This window comes from Salvia hispanica, chromosome 2 (genome assembly GCF_029641045.1).
Source record: "Salvia hispanica isolate PSC_SH4W2 chromosome 2, Shi_PSC_v1, whole genome shotgun sequence".
Taxonomy (NCBI): domain Eukaryota; kingdom Viridiplantae; phylum Streptophyta; class Magnoliopsida; order Lamiales; family Lamiaceae; genus Salvia; species Salvia hispanica.
The window spans coordinates 14156126-14176382 of record NC_142693.1 but is presented as its reverse complement, the minus strand read 5'-3'; the positions used below and the strand labels follow the sequence as shown (position 1 = coordinate 14176382).

The 20257-nt window shown below is 35.3% G+C and overlaps 3 protein-coding genes across 4 annotated transcripts; 1 reads left to right on the top strand and 2 right to left on the bottom strand.

The window, feature by feature from the left end:
- Positions 1-2774: 2774 nt before the first annotated feature.
- Positions 2775-5325, bottom strand: LOC125218647 (cytokinin hydroxylase-like). The gene is made up of 5 exons (XM_048120367.2): positions 4840-5325; positions 4419-4645; positions 4094-4335; positions 3587-3956; positions 2775-3371 (listed from the first exon to the last, which is right to left on the bottom strand). Exons 1-5 carry the CDS (start codon positions 5114-5116, stop codon positions 2946-2948), a joined length of 1542 nt encoding a protein of 513 aa, XP_047976324.1. The 5' UTR covers positions 5117-5325; the 3' UTR covers positions 2775-2945.
- Positions 5326-10403: 5078 nt separating this feature from the next.
- LOC125212126 (ALG6, ALG8 glycosyltransferase family) lies at positions 10404-14647 on the bottom strand. Its single transcript, XM_048112200.2, has 6 exons — positions 14227-14647; positions 13793-13976; positions 13581-13688; positions 12559-12720; positions 11137-11389; positions 10404-11047 (listed from the first exon to the last, which is right to left on the bottom strand). Exons 1-6 carry the CDS (start codon positions 14625-14627, stop codon positions 10608-10610), a joined length of 1548 nt encoding a protein of 515 aa, XP_047968157.1. The 5' UTR covers positions 14628-14647; the 3' UTR covers positions 10404-10607.
- Positions 14648-15827: 1180 nt separating this feature from the next.
- Positions 15828-20169, top strand: LOC125200767 (ubiquitin receptor RAD23c-like). 2 transcript variants are annotated; one of them, XM_048098528.2, is made up of 12 exons: positions 15828-16035; positions 16819-16980; positions 17269-17319; positions 18208-18281; positions 18359-18400; positions 18500-18674; positions 18872-19012; positions 19092-19157; positions 19235-19282; positions 19372-19481; positions 19577-19655; positions 19859-20169. In XM_048098528.2, exons 1-12 carry the CDS (start codon positions 15970-15972, stop codon positions 19973-19975), a joined length of 1131 nt encoding a protein of 376 aa, XP_047954485.1. In that variant the 5' UTR covers positions 15828-15969; the 3' UTR covers positions 19976-20169. The 2 variants fall into 2 exon arrangements, with proteins under 2 accessions (XP_047954485.1, XP_047954486.1); XM_048098529.2 differs by lacking the exon at positions 17269-17319.
- The last annotated feature ends 88 nt before the right edge of the window (positions 20170-20257 follow it).

The window sequence follows — 20257 nt, the reverse complement described above, 5'->3', positions numbered from 1 at the left end:
TAGCTAAGAGCACGTCTGTGCCGCTGAGCAGCTTGACGTGGCGGGTTGTGATTGGCCAACGGCTTAGCCATTGGAAATTCTTTTTTTTTAATTCTTTTTTTAAAAATTCGAATTTAATTTAAAAAACATTTTTAAATAAAAACAAATATTTTCCCACTTCCCAATAAATTATATCCATTTTCTACACACTTTTAATTTATTTTTCAATTTTCCCCCCCAAAATTCACATTTTCATCTATAAATACTCCCACTTCAACATTAAAAATTATGTAATTTTTAATTTGTAGGATTTTAATTATATAATTTTTATTTTTTAAGATTTTAATTATGTATTTTTATTTTTTAGGATTTTAGTTATGTAACTTTTATTTTTTAATGTATTTTTATATTGTAGAAATGTTTTTAATAATTGAAGTATTCAAATTGAATAATACTAGGATGGTGGGACCTTTGAGCTTGTCCTTGTGGAAGAGCACGGATGTGGGTGTTGTGCTCTTGCCCAAGGACAAGGAGTAAAAGTGGGTCCGGGCCTACCTCCGTGCTCTTATGTAAGAGCACGGATGGGGATGCTCTAAGCAACTCAAAGATGAGTTCATGATATGCTAATTTCGCAGCAGAAAAATTTTAAGTAGCACAACAATTTTGGGGTGTGAACATAGGTAATATTCCTCCTTTCATGCTAATTGATTTTTACTAAAAAAAAGAATGACCGAACAACAAGAAATGTATAAAATCAATGTATACACAAAGTTAACGCTCTTTAGAAATTCACTTGAGAAGAAAAGCAATAGGACAAAAAAAAAATAGAAGTAAATGGCCATTATACATCCAACATAAACAATAATTAAACTATACCCCTAAATTTTGCTATCGACAGTTTTTTAGTAGTCAAATGTGCCATATCGACGGTTGGGAGTTGAGGCTAGGGTTCTGGTCCTCTAATCATTTAAGATCCAACCAAGACTTGATGCAATGGATTTATAACTCGCATGTGGAGGAATTAGTGTTTAGTACTCCCTTTGTCCCAAGAAAATTGAATAGCTTTTCGTTTTCCACTTCGTTTTAAAAAAATCGCCATAAATAATTAAAGTGAATAATAAGTAACAGCAAGAATAATGTAAAAAGAAGTTAAAAACCATATAATTTAAGAATCGGAGCTTTTTTATGTTGAAATATAGTAGTAGTAATATACATTTTGTGATTACTTTGTAGGAGGGATGGAAAGGAATAAAAGTAACTCCCAAATTAATGAGTCATCCATCACCAATTTGTTACAGTAGTATTTGAAAACATAGGTATAATGCCTCTTAAATAGACTAGCATCATACACGATTCAATACCATGTCTATTCCCATTTTAATCACCTTTAATTATCAAAGCACATCCTAGTATTTGTTTATTGAGCATATGTTGGAAGATATACTCAAATTAGATTAATGCGTAGCCTTATAACATATGATACATGATGTATGGTTTCGATCGGTTTGGTCTAGTATGTTTCTCTTGATCTTTCAGTTACGCATCTGTCGATGGTTTTATTTTTATGATTGTCGTAAGTGCTCTGATTTGGTGATTCCGTCTTGTTGCGGGGTTGATTTTGATTGTGCTTGATCGGGCGTTGCTTTTGGCCTTTTTTATGAACAAATGCTTTAATGTGTCATTTTCTTATTTAATTTAGTTGTTTATTCTGCTTACTTCTCACAAGTGATTTGAGCCTTCTCTATTCATACCAAAAAAAAAATGGAAATCCCACCCAACGAGATGACTCATAAGACATCGAATAGTACTACTAGAAAAATTACTCTTGTAAAATAGTACTACTATAATAATAATAGCAATTGATTTTTTTATATTCATGACAGATAGATGAAAACCAGCCGCCGACGTGACTCGTATCTTCCCTGATCAATGAGCATAACATACAAAACTACAAATTGCAATGCTGTGTCAGTTTGCTTCACATTTTCTTTTTCCTCTCGAATTAATTAACACCTTCCTTACATGTATGCTCAAACCCCGATATGAAGAGTCATGACATGAAAGATGCCTTTTGTCGCGAGATAATTTTGTTAACTCATTTAAATAAGTTGGTTGTACGTAATTACATTGTGACCAGGTCACCTATTTTGTGCATATTCCTTTATTTCTTTCATTAATCACAAATAACTAATTAAACTGCACTTATTAGTCCCTGCAATTCTTTTTGTCTCAGGTTTTGTTCGTACACTAAATTTGTTTTTACTTATCAAATTCAGTCCATGAACACTTGCATAGTAGTATATTAAAATTAAACAAACAATCTATGACAAATTAATGGCAGCGGGTGTCAGCATTAATTTGTTTACATATAGGGAGTTTAAATTACGGGGTTTAGTGCTTGTGTCTGTTTATATAGAAATTAGAGGTTTTTGTTTATAAAGAAATTAGAGGTTTTCAATTTCTCAGTGCCGCATTTTGTTACATGTATCTCATTTCCACTCCACTAAATTTCATTATATTTTTAGTATATTACTCACTCTATCCTATAAAATTATGATTTATGAACATTTGAGACCACACGAGAATTAATGCACTATTGATAAAGTAAGAAAGAGATAAAAAGAAAAAAAAGTAATTATCAACATTCTTAGTGGATAATAAGGTCCATCTTATTAGAGAGAAGGAAGTTTCAAGAGATAATTTTATGGGCATTTATGGGCATCCCAAATGAAAGATATTTTCATTTTTATGGGACAGAAAGTGTATAAAATTGATATATAAAAGTACGGATAATATTCCACTAAATTTTTCGTTCACTTTCAAATTTCTTAAAAACTGTGACAAGTAAAGTTAGGATATTTAATCCAGGACAAAGGAAATAACATACTATGTAAAATATTAGTATCATATATCCTCAGCCATATAATAAACTCTATATTTTGGGGAAAAAATGGGAGAAAAAAGTTTCATAGGTGATTCAAGGGTTCCAATAGGATCTGAACGCCATACTTAGGTTTCATGGTGAGCACAACAATGGGTGCGTGGCGATAGTTAGGGGAAATTGTGAAGCTAAATTTTGATATTAGCATTGCTAATATGATGTTGGCCTCCATTAGAGCAAATCCTTGACCCACACAATTCCTAGGGCCCGCCGCGAAAGGGATAAAATGCTGCCTCCCCGCCCCCGATTTTGAGGCGAATCGCTCAGGGTTGAACTCGTTGGCATCTTTTCCCCATATTTCCGGGCTGTGATGGATCGCCAACACCGGAATCCATATCGACAGCCCTTTCGGAATCACTAGATCGCCTAGTTTTATGTCTTCGAACGCCATTCGGGGAAGCATTGAAGCCGGTGGGTATAGCCGAAGACTCTCATTGATCACCATTTTTAACTGCATTTTATAATAAAGTAGAATGACGAATAAAGTAAGAAAAAGAGACATAGAATAAAGTAAAATAAACTAAAAGAGAATAGAATATGTTAAAAGAGTAAAATAGGAGTAGTAAATTATTGCAAAGAAAAGAAAGAAATGTCTCTTTTAGTATTGGACGTCCTAAAAAGAAATACGTCTCAATTAGCCTAGAACAGAGTGAGTATATGATTTACCTCAGTGAGCTTGGAGAGGTGCTCGATGGAAAGCGGGGCGCCATTGCAGACCTGCTTAACCTGAGCTCTGATCCTCTGCTGCCACGACGGATTGGTGGCGAGCAGCATCATCGTCCACGTCAGCAGCAGCGCGGTGGTGTCGTGGCCAGCGAAGAAAAAGGTCTTGCATTCGTCCATGATCACCTGCAGATTCAAGCCTGAATTCTTTGTCTGCATCTCGTTCAGCAGCAATCCCAGCAGATCGTTACCGTACGAGCTGCTCCGGCCCATCTCCACGCAGTCTTTCCGGCTCTCTATGATCTCCATCAGCAGCCTCTCCACCTCACCCTTCACCGATTTTATCTCTCTGTTGTACTTGCTTGGGAAGAATCTGTTTATAAAACGATTGAAGTATTGTTAGCGGAGAATGTGACTCACTTCATAAGAGAGAAAAACTGTCAAAAATGAAAACAGACTAATTTTGTGGCAAGGACCAAAATAGAAAAATGAGACTATTAATAACGATACCTGCTACCGGGAAACCACAAGTTGCGGGTTGATCTGGCGCAGAGATTTTGAAGAACAGTTAAGAGATGAAATATTTGCTTTCCCTTTTCATAATTGGTGCCGAATTCAGTTCTCGAAATTATATCAGCGGTGAGCTTAGCCATGTATTCTCCGATTTCAAATTCCCTCTGCCCATTTCCGTGGGCGTTTTCCAATGATGCGATCATCTGCTTCGTGCAGTCAACCATGTATCCTGCATAGCTCTATACAAAAAATAGTAAAGATTCTCAATCATATATTTATTTATGCAGAGGAGGAAGAAGAAGAAGAAGGAAATGAATGAAACCTTGAGCTTGTCGCCGATGAAAGCAGGAGCGACAATATGGCGCTGGTGGGACCAGTCGAGGCCGTTAGCCATCAAGAGGCCGCGTCCGATGAAATGCTTTGACCCCTGCTGCTGCTGCCACGACTTCCCGGAGAGGCTGCTGTATTTCAACAGCAGCTCTTTGATCAGCTCCGGTTCCGTCAGGCACATTCGCGGCTCCACCCCATTCCAAAATATAAACCGTTTCCCTGCCGATAGTATGAAACAAATGTGCAACCAATAGTTCAGAGGTTCAAGTTATATGTATTAGTAATAAATATGTACTAGTACATATAAAACCGTTTTCCTGCACATCATGTACACTGTACATATATAGAAATGAAACAAATGTGCAACCAATAGTTCAGAGCTTCAAGGCCATACGAATGAATATGTACCGTACCGTAAGTTTTGGACCAGAGGAGGTAATGCGGGAGGAGGCGGGGGACGATGTCATGATGGACGGAATGGCAGTCGTGGGCGGTGGATTTGGAGAGGAGAGAGGCCATGTCCAAGATGTTTCCGATGAGAAAGCGCGGTTTAGGGCCACGGACGCCTTGTTTCGCCATTATTTTCCGAATGCGGCGAGGGCTCACCCAGTAGCATATAATGCTAGAATGCATAACTTTCATCACGCACACAATTAGTATCAACACCACCATCCACACCACCAATTCCATCTCTCTCTTAAACAAAATGCAAATGTATAGAGATATTTAACAGACTAAGAGAGGGCTGCGGGAAGTACTCCAATATTTATAATCTGATTTCACCAACTGCATGAAATGATGAAAATGTATTACCATAAGATTTGGAAATATGATGGAGATGCTACTTTTCCCTTTACACGAAATAAAATGAACAAAACTGTACAAGTAATATAGGAGGGAGCGTTACACAATTAGTCGGACCCTCTATTTCAACAAGATATGTATATATAGGATTAGGATTATTTAATTTGATGAACAAAATTTGATATGATTTTTAATGTAACATCCCACAAATATTTATAGTTCAAGAGAATTTTTTTTTCTCAAGTTGCATATAATCTCCTGTTATTAAAAAGTACTCCATAGAGAATAAGATATAGTAGTACTTATTGTTTAGTCAATTAAATTAATTAAAGCTAGGATGGTTGTACTAAATAAAATGAAATTGATAGAGTAAGTGGTTTTATGGGGGAATACTTTAATACCAATGGCGTATTAAATAAGAGGAACGTACGCTATTGCTGTATGTATGGTTACATGAATTAATCTTTTTTTAATTATAAAAATCTAGAAAGGCAGGGTTAATCTGTAAATCTAAAATCAGTTTTGTATAAATATATATAGATGAAACAGGTGCCTGTGATTTAAAATTCAATCTTGTAATCAAGGAACATATAGTAGGATTATAATTAATTAAACACTTGGAAGAGACGTGCCCTTTAGTGTTAGGGAAAGGGTTATAACTAATTGGGCAAGGATGACCCCATTCTCAATACTTAGTAGGACAAAATACTCCATTCGTCTGCAAATATATTAAGTAGATAGTATTTGTTAGCAATTCGGATTTTAAAAAATATAAATAGAATAAGTTAATAAAATGTGAGATCTACATTTCGAGTTTTAAATAATATAAATAGAATAAGTTAATAAAAAGCGAGATCTAGTTTTTATATACTAGAATAAAAGTAAAATTAGATAATTAATTTAGTAGAAAATAACCAAATTACAAAAAATAACGAATACTACATCAATTAACAAAATATGACATATAATCCCAAAATGAAGCTGTGTACCACTTTTCCTTAAAAAATGTTTTTGTCATGTGCCTTTAGTATATCACAACAAAATTCACATTGTAATATTCAATTTTTAATAAGTTTATCTCTCTAATGAGACAAAATTCATTGTCTACTAACATTATTACAAATATTTATTCTATCTTTCGCTTATGCTTAACTAATTTTGCATTATAACTCTATCATTCACAAGAAACAGTATAACCTAAAGTGCGTAATCGACTTAATTAAGATATGGAATCTTTACTTAATAAATTGCTATAGTAGCCCAATTACATTAGTTACGAATGTGATTGCGTTACTTGTGTTGTTAATTTGTTAGTGTGTAGACATTGTGGATGCAACTGTGCAAATACTAATCTAAGACTTAACCTAGCCTAATTTGGCTTTATGTTATACTCCCTCCGTCCACCATTAGGAGTCTCATTTTTTAGCGGCACGGGTTTTATGAAATGTTAAGAAAAGTTGGTGGAAAAAAGTTAGTGGAATAGGGGTCCCACTTGTACATATTAGTTTTAAATGAAATGTGAGTGGAATGAGTTAGTGGAAGATGAGACTCTATTAACATTTATGGTAAGTGAACCGGGACTCATATTCACGGACAGACTAAAATGGAAAAACGACAAAATTGCATATACAGTAGTGCATGCTTATCTTTACAACTGAAATTAAGCATCACAAATGTTACACATGTTTGACATTTTACATGTAAGAACATATCACAAATACTCTTTAATTTTTAGGATAAATGGTTAATTTGTCCTATCGTTTGAAGTGTTTATCCGAATATGTCCTACCATTTAACGTTTAATATCCGTCGTATCATTTTTTAAAATAAAATATCTTAAATGAAATTATGTTAATCAAAATAGTGATGTGGCAGCCAAAATTACACTTCGATATAGTGATCGATGTGAAATTTTAGGTAAGCAATGTAGGCATTAATATTCGATCGATGAATTTTTTTGAAGAATAATTATTCCAAGAAGAAAACAATGAATACCTAGTGGTAGTAATTACCTAAACAATAGATAAACGCCGTGTAGGACAAAATCATCCCTTTACTCTAATTTTTATATTAAATCAACATACGTGTATTTCAAGTAGACATGCTGATGCGACAATAACTTTTATATGGCACAATAGTTAAATCAAAGAGAAAATTCAATAAAGATTCCATCCATTCTTTAAAAATAAGGACTTTAGGGATCGTATTAGTTTTAAAATGAAATTGATAAAAATATAAGAAAAGTAATTAAGTACTCCATTTATTAGTGGAAAATGTGGCCCATGAGATAAAAAAAACTTATTAAAAATAAAAGTGGACTAATTTTCTAAGACATGACCAAAATAAAAAGGGAGACTAGTATAATTTAAGAATGGAGAAGAGTGTTAAATTTGTGCTTTATAATAAAAACTGAAAATTCCCATTATCCACTAACAAATCTTAAATTCAATAGGAAATGTGACCTCAAAATTTCCTAGATTTAGTTGGACTCTATAGCCTGAAGTTGAAATATATAAAGAAAGCAAAAGGTGGTATACACATAATGAGAAGGATTCAATGTGAATATTTTAAAGTAATGAGAACCAATTATAGAAAAGCACAAGTCCCTTGTTGATCAAAACCCAAGCTAGAATCATTCTCCCAAATCTTCAATGATAATTGACCACGCTTTTAGAAATATAAGAGGAAAACGTGGTTTGATTACGAGACCCTTGTCGAACAAATTCTATTCTAATCTTTTGACTTGGACTTTGACGGCATAACCTCAAATGTGTATCTAGTCCTATTACTTTTTTTCTTTTCTCTTTGGGTGGGAGGGTGGGGTGATTATTTATCTATATGTTCATAAACAATTAAAATACTAGTAGTATATTAAAAAAAATAATTAGTTTACACATTAACATTGTGTATAACAAAGAAAGGGTAGTGTTAAAAAATAACTGAATCTTTATACATAAACCAAATAACAAACATAACATAGAAGTCATTTTAGGTATCAATTAAGTTGTTTTTAGATCATTTTAGTCCATAATTCTCGTAAGAACTAAAACGATCTTAAAAAGACATAATAGGTATCTAAAAATGACCTCCGCGTTTTCGATCTAATCTTTCTATTTTTGATCTAATGATTGAGAGTCTCTAGAGTACATTACAATTTAGTTACTACTTTTTTTTTTTATCACTATCCATATAGATATCTCACAATGACAATAATGAGAAAAAAAAAGGGAAAAATGAAGATTGAAAATAATTAAGCGCAATTGATGGCCCTTACAAACGAAGCCCCTTCAATTTTGGATCAAAAGACAAAATCCAAAGAATTCTAGAAATAAGAAAACATCAGCGTGCACAATCTAAGGATTACAGAATCTTTGATTAGAACGATCCCAAAAGCCCAACATGCTAAACCACTCCTCACTTTATTCAAATAAACGTGTAAAAGTTCCATAATTATTTGAATAAAAAAAAACATTTTTGATAATGGTGGAAGTTAAAATCAGTTAAAGGGAGGATCTAGTATTCAATTGATATGGTCGGAATACTTTATTTTACCTAAGTCGTAAAGGGAAAAAGTAGAAAGGACACGCAAATTACTACTACATGCAAAGGCCCAAAAACCAAATATGTCATTAATTGCGGAAAGGGTATTAGTTTTTCTCGATCATATGGTAATGATATTTCACATTTTGTTGGTCAAAAAGTTGGGAGACAGATTATGAAAATTAAGAGTAAAAAGGGAGGGGATTTCTTATCAATTTTGGCTGCTTGTTTTGAACGTTAAAATCGTGTATTTCTTACTTTTCATAATTAGTCGAACGAATTTTGATTTTTGAATCACAGAAGGAGAAGATAAAATGCCAAAAGGGTAGATTTCTTTTCTCTTTCTGTTTTTGGAGAAACAGATATAAAGGCGAATGACTTGGGCCGAGTTGGCACAACCACCTCATAAAATCCTGTTCTGCCTAGGCCCATAAAAATATAATATGCATATTTTTACGTAAAATATTAATGTACTAATGACTAATGTGCATATTTCAGTAACCAACATTCCAACAATCCATATGCGTTAAGACTTAAAAGTTGAACATTTATAACCACTCTCCGCGAATGGTGCTAGTACCTGATTTATGCGATTAAGTAATGTAACTTTTTTCTATTGAAAATTATTTATCATGATATATTCAAGAATACATAATTGGATATAAATAAAACAAGATCTTTGAACAATATGTATTTCACGTATTAACCATTAACATAATGAATCAAAAACTTACCTTGACAATCCATAGCGGAAGTGATTGGGGAGAGGGAGACAATTCTCTGTAATGTGTGTGATTTGATGGGATCACCACACTTGTATTTATAGGCAGAGAGAAGACATACCCTAATAATAAACCATTAATGTTCTTACCATCAAAATCGCTATTTAATTAGGATGTTTCTTTTTTACCAGCACAAATCCTAACAATAAACCATTAATGCGCTTTCCATCAAAGTGACTATTTAACTAGGACGTTTCCTTTTTACAAAATAATACCAAAACCAAATTAAATAATTCATGATAACAATTTAATTTGATTTTCGTAGTCCATAATATATGAAACGATAAATATATATATATATATATATATATATATATATATATATATATATATATGCGTCCATTTTTTCCCCTTAATAATCAAAGGAATCAAATATTAATCCTTTCAACTACAATCAAATACGCATACATATACTATAATTATGTTAATATATTCTCCTTTTTCGTTATTAGTATAGAAACATACATTTAGTCAAACTTAATGACTAATTTAGAGAATATATTATGGCTAATTGAATGATGATAGTTTAGGAAAGCGTCCCATGATATTAATAGCTAATTTAGGAAAACATCCCCTAGAGAAAAATGTGTCTTATATCAAGTTAATGTATATATCAAAAATCCAATTCTATTTAAGATTCTATCACATGTCACAAAAATTCCAAACAAACAATTAATCAAGCCCATATGGAAATGATGTCTCGCGTTTCATGTTCAAAAGCAAGGATAATTACTTTCACACTCGGCCAGCTGAGCAGGCGTAAGTGAACTACTAAGAAGCATGAGATAAAATAACAATGCCGAATGCATGAGATAGGCAAAGTGTATGAGGAAAAACTAAATCAGACAGACTCAAGAAAAGAGTGTTTTTAGCTTCTGATCAATATCTATTCGATACAATGTGATCTGATGTGTGTGTGGTATGTTAGCCTAAGCTGTTAAATCATCATTAATGGTACAGATACAGCTAAACTAGTATATGGCCTCAAGCAGAAAAGGTTTCGAATATCTGAGCTCAAAATGTGCTTGCAGTCTAATACATCTTCCTAAAGAAAATCAGAGCCTCTTCTTTTTGGTATCCGCCTCACTTGAAATCTTAGATGGTGCCCACTGTTTTAGATTTATATATATCAAAATCAATACAAACTGAGAGAAACATAAGCTCATAATCACAGCTTCAAAGAGAAAAGGATATTTTTCTGGAGGGGTAACTGTTATGTAGACGATATGAATGACAAGAGAGCAAGCAGATGCAAACAATTTCAGAATAACTGGAATGGAGCTGGACACTCCTGCATCTTTCCTGACACCGGGCGCATGGTAGAGTAGGACAAAAAGACCATACATAGCAGCATATGGAACTACCAAATTGTCACGCTTCAAAAGAGGGAACATGGAGAGCAAGGCAGAGTGTATGAACCACTGGAAGACAAAAGGTTCTTCCACAACCAAGAAGCTTGCAGGCAGAAGTGGAAGCAGGATGGATTTCTCATGTACTGTAATATTGAACCGTCAATTACAGATTAGATTAGATTCAATGCAGGAACCGGTCATGGACTAAGCATGAGCTGCCTGTTAGACATACCTTGGAATGAGAATAGGTAAAATGAGAATGAGCAGTTTAGCAAACTGTGCAGAAAACCACGTTTGGTTGGTGACCAAACAAGCTGGATCATGGAAGGAAGACATGTGGAAACAGTTGCAACAAGACTGAGAAGTTTCAGTGATTGTGTTGTAAACAATCTCTTCCATTTCACGGCAACTGAAGTCGTGCACCAAAAGTTTGCAACATAATCCTCGTATATACCTCTCTCAAATGGAGCTAATCGAGAAAGAACCTGTTACAAGCAACAATTTCCATGTGTCACCTATATGTGCAAGTATTTGTCGAGACTTGAGTAGTATTAGCAAAAACAGTCATTATGATAAATTTGCAGTGTATGATAAGTTGATAGCCATAAAGTGGCACGTGCATTATAATACAACCACAAATGACATGAACATTATGGCACAACAAAAAAAATGACCTTTTTATCAAAATTCAAGATGCATTTCTAATAAAACAATGTAGATATAGGACTTTAACATAGAGTCCCCATGCTATTTCCTATTATGGATGCAACAGGCCTTATAATGGACAAGATGACAATCTGCAGGTGGCAGTGTTCAGTCCTGGCAGTTTCACAGGAATACATATCATGTCCCGCTAGATCTTAGAAACAGAAAATGTCATTGCATAATTTCCAGTCTCTTGATCCCTGAACTAATGCATTTAATAGAACCCATGTCTATGCACTGATAGAGAAGAGACAGCAGAGAGAGAGAGAGAGTGTGTGTGTGTGTGTGTGTTCCGACATTGGGGTAACCTGGATCAGTCCTCAAGGGTGTGTTTGACGTGGCATAGTAAAAATCCTACTATCAATATGCTAAAGTAAAATGCATTCTATGAGAACTTGGTTGACATGAAACAAATAACTATATTTGATTGTCAATTCTATGAAAGAAAAATATAGTTTCAGACATGTGGTCTCTATGACTGAGATTTCCTTTTGTCTATGCTGCACTGCACATATCGATTAACAATTAAGAAACTCTGTAGATTCAAAGATATGTGAGTCATGTGACATAATTTATGCATTTTCTTCAGTAGATTATAAACTCAAGTTTTTGCATATCAAATCCTTCATATACGTCTCCATCTAAAAACTTAGCACTGTCTTACACCTATTATATATGTTAATGCAGCATTGCAGCATCTAACAAACTAAAACAAGAATATATCTTTGTTGCATGCAATCATCTACAGAAGCCACGACAAAAAACAATTCAATTCACTCCCAAAAAAATCTTAACAAATGCAGTGTGATCCCGATCAATAACACTTGAACGCAGCAAGTATATGTGCTCACATACTTCAAGAAGTGTACTTAGTTCTAAACTCAGCATTACACAAGTAGAGCTTAAGGACAGGAGAGGACAGAAGGCAAATCAAAATACAGCGACATACCTCCAAAAATGCATCCACTGAATTAAGGTATGGACACCAGATTAGAGCAAAGGTCCCAACAACCACCAAACCTAGTTTTAAAACCTCAACTATTGGACGCTGGCGCCTCAAGCACTTGCCCAAAAGATAAGCAAAAAAGGCAGGCGCATAATACGCACTCATCTGAAAGTCCAAAAAGTAAGGAAAAGGTTAGAAAGCTCGGAACGTATAGCACTAACAAAATGGGTTGTGTACAAATTTTACGTTAAGAAATTTCTCTGACAGATATCACGATCCAAGTAGTTTAATCTCCAGTTTCTAAAAATTTTATACAGCCCATTCCATGAGATCTGTAACTGGTTCCAGATAGTGACTTGCGATATATCAAAGACAGATGAATCCATATAATCAAATTGACCTCTACTTTACCATTCAAGAAAGGTTACAATACAAAAACTGAAAACAGTAACAAACTAATAATATACACAAAAATACTTTTGGGTTATGTTGTTGTATGAGATATACTTGCAATTCAGCTGAGAATGAAGGATGGGAAGTTTGGTTGTGGGCCTGTGGCTACCATCTTGGTGACTGAGCCAGAAATGGCCAAATTAGAGCAGCAGTAACAGTGGTTGTACCTTAGGCAAAGGTAAAAGGTGGCACTGTGTATCAATATGCCTATACTACCTGCGACCTGCTATTAACATTTTATAAGTTTTAAGACGTGTCATTGACGGTTGACCAGGGAATATCATTTACAAAATAACTAGTTTTGATTGGGAAATTCACCAACCACAAGAATAAACACTGAAGCTAGATTCAGAGGCATAGGGTTCAAAGGATGGATTATGTACTAAGACATACTTGCTTCAGTTAAACATATCAAATGGAATTAATTAAGCTCTAGCAACTATATTGGGGAAGTTTTACAAAATTGGAGCCCTCACTATACAACATAATTTTTCACACTGTTTCTCAAACAAGATCCAAAAAGAAATATAAATGACAATAATTACTATTATGTCTTGAGGAGAAAAGTGCACCTGTTTGTGATTAAGAGCAAGGCAAAATAGCATGGAGCCAACAAGGTCTCTATTTGACAAAATTGCCGCAACAGCTGCAGTAGTTAGCCCCAAACTAATACAATTGTACTGCAAATGAGAAACAACAGAAACAGCAAACGACAGGTATGAGAAGGGGGCATTAGCACATTAGAAGTGGGGCAACAACATTGTTCTTGCATTTCATGGTATACCTGAAAATGGCCATGATCAATCAAAATGAGACACGGATTCAACAGAATCATCAAAATGTGCCAAGCCTTACTGCTCTTTTTGTCATCAGGATTCCCAGAGTAATACACAGTTACAAAATAAAGCACTGCAGGAAAGAATATCATCAAATCAGACATCAGAACCGTCCACCTCATCAACAGCTTCCTACATAAAAGCATCACGAATGTTAAAATCAGTGAATTCCATATTTTTTTCTTATAGCACTAAGGAATCAATGGAAACATATCCTAATTTCAAATTTAGCTCGTATCAATCTCCATTTCAGCTAGAAGTGAGCATACAAGCTTTAGAGTTCATTATAGTGCCTCTAGAAACTCCAATCACAATCCTCACAAAGCATAAATGCTGGCAACAAAGCATAATCAAAAGCTTCAAACTCAAATAATCAGCATACCCAATGTAGGATTCGTATCCGTGAGAGCTCGAAAGAGCCACCGATGGTGGATCGAAGAACCTCAGCAAAATGCCATGGAAGTAACTCTGGTAAGCAGTGAGAGGGGGGTAATCGAGTCCCCAATATTTGAGATCATTGACGGTGCTGTTGCGGTACCAGTCCTTAGGTGGAAGATTGATGGTAATCTCCATCCAGTGGCGCTGCGCCTCGTAATCGCCGAAGATCGGCGGCGTGTTGGCGCCGGAATAGGGGTGGAGTGCGACGGCGAGGCGAATGAAGACGGCGAAGAGGGCTATGAAGAGGAAGCATGACTTTGAAGTTTGGGAGGTGATGAATGACCAGATTTCGGGTTCGGATATCGTTTGAGGCGAGTTGTTACTCTTCTTCTTTCCGATCGCCATTCTTGTTTTGCAGCAAAATGTTTTGGGATTTAGTCTAGTGTTTTTTGTATTTGTAATCTCACTATTTAATTAAAATAATCTTTTACTAGTACACTCTGTCCTAAAAAAAGTAATTATTTTAAACGGCATGAAAATTAAAAGTTAATGCACAGTTAAAGCAAGAAAGGTAGATAGAATAATGTTCGTGAATATTGAGATTTACGTTATTATTAATGTTTAATAGTGGGTTCTAGTGATATAAGTTGTAAATGAATTGATGTATATAAGAGTGATGAATTTGAGAAGATTTTTTATAAATAAAAATGACATAACTTTATGGCATGGACTAAAAAAGAAAATGTCCTTAATATATTTTAGTAGTACTGTATTTTTATTTAAAGCTTAACTCTAATCTGTCACAACACTATTGAGCAAATGGTGAGACAAAACTTTTGGTTTTTTTGGATGGTGTTGAACAATTTTTTCACAAAGTGTCAACACGTAAAATATTTCCATGTTTATGAACATGAGCATCTTTGTAAGATCATTGCTCGGTAGGAAGTGGATCTCAAATAGGAAGTGAACTTTCATATGAGCTCGTCACCAAAATAGATTGGGATGAATCAAGGGTTTTGGACCCAAACTCTATTCCAAACAAACTGTGTGACTGTTATTGTCAGCTTGGATTATATTATTAAAATTGAAAGGACTATGACTGAGATTATCTAGATTCATTACCATTTATTTTTGAAATAATAAAACAAGAATGTATACGCTGAAATTAATATGTGAGGGCATGTGATGTTTATAGAATAAGATAATTAATAAAGTAGTTGTTGTTGGACATAACGAATACATTATGGATGGCTCGCGTGTCAAGCCGCTCCACAATGTGCGTTACGGATTCCGGCTGACCCCTCCCTCTAACGGCAATGCGATTGTACTTGTCAAGTACTCCATTCTTAGGCACATAGATGATAGATCAATGCCAAGCATTTACCAAGTACTACATATTTTTCACATCCATTATTTCGATCTCAATTTATTTGTTGCCAAATTATAGGCAAATATTGATAAAGGAAACATACAACCTAAAAACGCATTACCAAAACTAATTGACACGTGTCTATTACTAATTGGTGCAGGTGTGCCGGCTAATAACCATGCTGTTATAGCCAACATAACCGAGCTATATAAACGGCGCGATAGGCAGCAGTTTGCAATTTATTTTGTGTGATCTGCGTCTCGTTTTTTTGGATTTTTAAAAAATTCATCGATCAGCTCGTACCTCGCCGCCGGCCACCGGAGATCGGAGGCGCATTCTCCGACGCGCATCCGGACGTAGAGTCAGAGAACCAGAACGATGAAGATTTTCGTTAAAACTCTCAAAGGCTCGCAGTTCGCGATCGAAGTGAAACCTAACGACTCCGTATGTATATCCTTTCCGCTTTCTCTCACTATGTACCGGTGTCGACCGCCTAATTGTATACATGTGCGCGGAATGTGTTGGATTTCCAATTAGTTAGTGTTCTATTCTATGTGGCTGGAGAGTGGCTAGGGTTTTCGAATGCTACTATTGTTTTTCGGTTTTGTTGATTGTGATTTGTTTTAATAAAATGTTGTTGTCATTGAAGTAGCAGTAGCAGCGTGTTTCTGTGTATGCTTCTTTATTGATCCTAGAACAAGGCGAGTATATTTTCCCTTACATAGGAGCAAGCTGGAAATTGTTTCAATTATGAATTTAGATAAATTGAGGAGGTTGTGGATGCTTAGGTCATTAAATTGTGCAGCAATGTGTGAAACTTTGCACTTGTTATAGAAGATTGTTGCACCAAATTCCTGAAACATTATTTAACTCTTGTAGTTGCGCAAAATATTCATATGTAAAGAATTATGCATTTTAGGATAAATTTGAAAATGCTCATTCCTCACTCTTTAAATGGAGAGATTAATGTGGACGTCTAATATTGGATTAGAACAAAGCTGTTGCTGTTTGCTCTCGGCCTTTATTTACTCAAATTTAGAGCAGATTTTTGTAATGCAATTGGTATGCAAGCCTGTTTCTATGTTGGTGTTTTTTCTTAGTAGATATTTTTTTACAAAGAAGTAATGGAGACAAATCAATAAGTTACTGTATCCATCTTTGTTGATTCTTTTTAATTGAAAAAATTGTAGTTCAAGTCGTGTTACTGTTTATCTTGATTATTTTCAGGTGGCAGATGTGAAGAAAAACATTGAAACAGTTCAGGGCTCTGCTGTCTACCCCGCAGCTCAGCAGATGCTTATCTACCAAGGGAAAGTTCTTAAGGATGAAACGACAGTAGAGCATAATGAAGTTGCTGAGGGAAGTTTTGTTGTGATTATGTTGTCCAAGGTAATTTTTTATCCTGTCTTCTGGAGAAGATCCCCGTTGCAATTTGCAATTACTTGCTATATCTCATTTCATCTTGAGTGAGGGTTTTATATATCACGGGTGATTTGCAAAAATGATAAAACATTAAGATGTGGCTCACTAAACAATGAGAGCGAATATTTGCATTGCCCCAAGGAAAGTTGTGTCCAGGAGCCAACATATTACATTACGAGATGACCTAGCATTGGTGAAAAGTATTGTAGAACATATTTGAATATATTTCTGATTGTATATGCACAATTTTGATAGAACAAGAGTTCGCAGTGTGGATCATCTGCATCTGCTGCCCCATCGAATACAGTGAGCCACAATCTCTCTCTCTCCACCTCCCTCGTTTTGCATATGTTTTTGGTTTCTTTTTTGTGCTAGTGGCTCAGATATGCTATATATAAGATGTTTATGTAAATACGCGTTTAAAATGCTGATTTTAGTACTACTTGATTTGTAAGGGTTAGATATGCCTCTAGTATCTACTCCAAGGTACAAAAACTGATGCCGATAAGGTATTGATTTAGATAAATTTTCATATATGCTTATAATATTCGTTTGTTAGGTTTATGTCTCAGATTGAGTAATTTAAGCTTTAATATATTCGGCAATTGCATGCTCTATAATGTCAATTACAAAACTAACAAGCCAACCTATTACTATTATATTAGTCAAAAGACACCTTGAGAAGGGCATGATGTGACTGTTGGTCAACATTAAACTAGTAGACTTAATTATACATCAATCATTTTATTTAACTTTTATCGGTTGTCTTAGCCTAAGTAAAATTAGCACGTTTGCTCAATGATTTTGTTCATGAATAATTAAACGAAAAGCTGAAATGCATGAATTGTGCATATGTGGCTTTTGAATTAAAGCTTTTTTTTTACTCCCTCCGTCCCAAGGTATTAGACCAACTTTCCCTTTTGGGATGTCCCAACATATTAGACTCATTTCCTTTTTTAGCAAAAAGCATCTATCTTATTTTATTCTCCACCTACTTTTTTCTCTCTTCTCTCCTCTACTTTTTTCCCTCTCTCATACTTTACTCTCTCCACTTTAACTATTTAAATATCAATTCCTTAAATCATGTGCCCAAAAGAAGTGAGTCTAATACTCCGGGATGGAGGGAGTACTAGTTTTGCTGAAAATTGTTCATGAATGATTGCTTTTGGTTGATAATTCTGTTTATTTGTGTAGGTGCAACCTGCAAGTGGCACTCCATCAGCACAACCAGTTGCAGCAGCGTCTGCAGATCCATCTACTCTTGCACCGTGAGTTCATCTTGGTCCTTCGGTTTTGGCTAAATGAGTAATTTCTTATCTTATAAGTTCTTTTCCTGCATTTGTAGCCAACAATCAGAACCTGAATCTGCTTCTGTTCCTGCACCTGCGTGAGTACATCTAATCCGTTCATTATGCAGTATTAACTTTTCCGGTTGTTTTGATTGCCCTCAATTTTTCTGAGATTACTTGTTTGTTCAATCAATCAGCTCAGTAGGCGACTATGATCAAGCGGCATCCAATCTTGTAGCTGGAACTAACTTGGAGGGTACTGTTCAGCAGATACTAGATATGGGTGGAGGAAGCTGGGACCGAGATACTGTTATCCGTGCACTACGGGCTGCATATAATAATCCAGAGCGAGCTGTTGAATACCTCTATTCTGTGAGTCTCTTCCTGAAATTCTTGGACTCCTGATAAATTTTGATTTTATCTTTAGTGGTTCCATTGACAAGAGTTGAAAACTTATTAATTATTAAAAAGTGGGAAAATAAAATCTACTTATTGGATGCAGCTGATTCTTTTTACTCACACTCGTTTAATAGAATCGTTATGATAACCCAATAATAATCCAATCTCAGGGTATTCCAGAGCAAGCAGAAGTTGCTCTTGTTGCGCAACCTCCTGCTGGTGCCCAGCCTGTGGTAACTTCAATCTATGATACACAACCAGCTGTACCATCCGGTGGACCAAATGCTAATCCTTTAGATCTTTTCCCACAGGTACATATACAACTTGATTATAAATTTCTTTATTAAAAAAATAAATCGAAGGACAACTGTAATTGTTTCTCTGGGTTAGGGTCTCCCAACAATGGGCTCAAATGCAGGTGCTGGAAGCTTGGATTTTCTTCGCAATAGTCAACAGGTTTGAAACATTGTTTTCTATTAGTTGCGATGTTTGTTCGGTATGGATTTCATGTAATTAATTCATTCTCCTCTCAGTTCCAAACCCTGCGAGCTGTTGTGCAGGCCAATCCTCAAATCTTGCAGGTACTAATTTGTCTTTTTAGTTAGTATCTGCAACTTTTAGGTGTCACTGGGAATGTTTTCTTGAGATTGTTTCATTCTTTTGTCTGTAGCCTATGCTTCAAGAGCTGGGAAAGCAAAACCCTCAGCTGGTTCGGTTGATTCAGGAACATCAGGCTGACTTCCTACAGCTAATAAATGAACCTGTTGAGGAGGGGGAAGGGTGAGAAGCTGAATATTAACCATATCATATTCCACTGTCTCTTTAATTTCCCTCTGAAAATACTTTTTGACCGTCGAGCTTTGTGATGTCTGTAGGAACATATTAGGGCAACTTGCTGATGCAATGCCACAGGCTGTAACTGTTACACCAGAAGAGGGTGAAGCAATTGCACGTGTAAGTTCTTCCATCCTAAATAGCTGATTTCTGTGTTTTATCATCTCACCACTCAGTTAAGGCCTTCACGTGTCTAGTTGATCTCTCATTATGATTACTGATATGTCGATCTCCGTACCTAAGATCATCTTCTATCCCCAATAGTTCATTCAATACATGCTAACTTAACTTAAGTTTATATATGCTGGTTTGTTGGCTTGTAGCTCGAGGCAATGGGTTTTGATCGTGCATTGGTAGTGGATGTATTCTTTGCCTGCAACAAAAATGAGGAGCTTGCGGCCAACTACCTATTAGACCACATGCACGAGTTTGATGACTGAAATTTTGTTGATGTCTTCTTATGTACAATGTTTTTGTCTTCTTGCTAGCTCGTCGGTATTCATATATTCCCCGGACAAGATATATTTTTGGAGCATTTGTCCCAATTCTCTGTTGCCTTTTACTGCCTAATCAAACGACTTCGCCATTCATTTCTAGTAACTGAAGCAATTTAATCTTCTCGCATTGAATTCAACTGCCAGATTGTCGACTGATTTACCTGCTGTGCTAAAATAATACTAGGAATTACTAATATTTTTGTAGTACTGTAAATGTTGTTTATA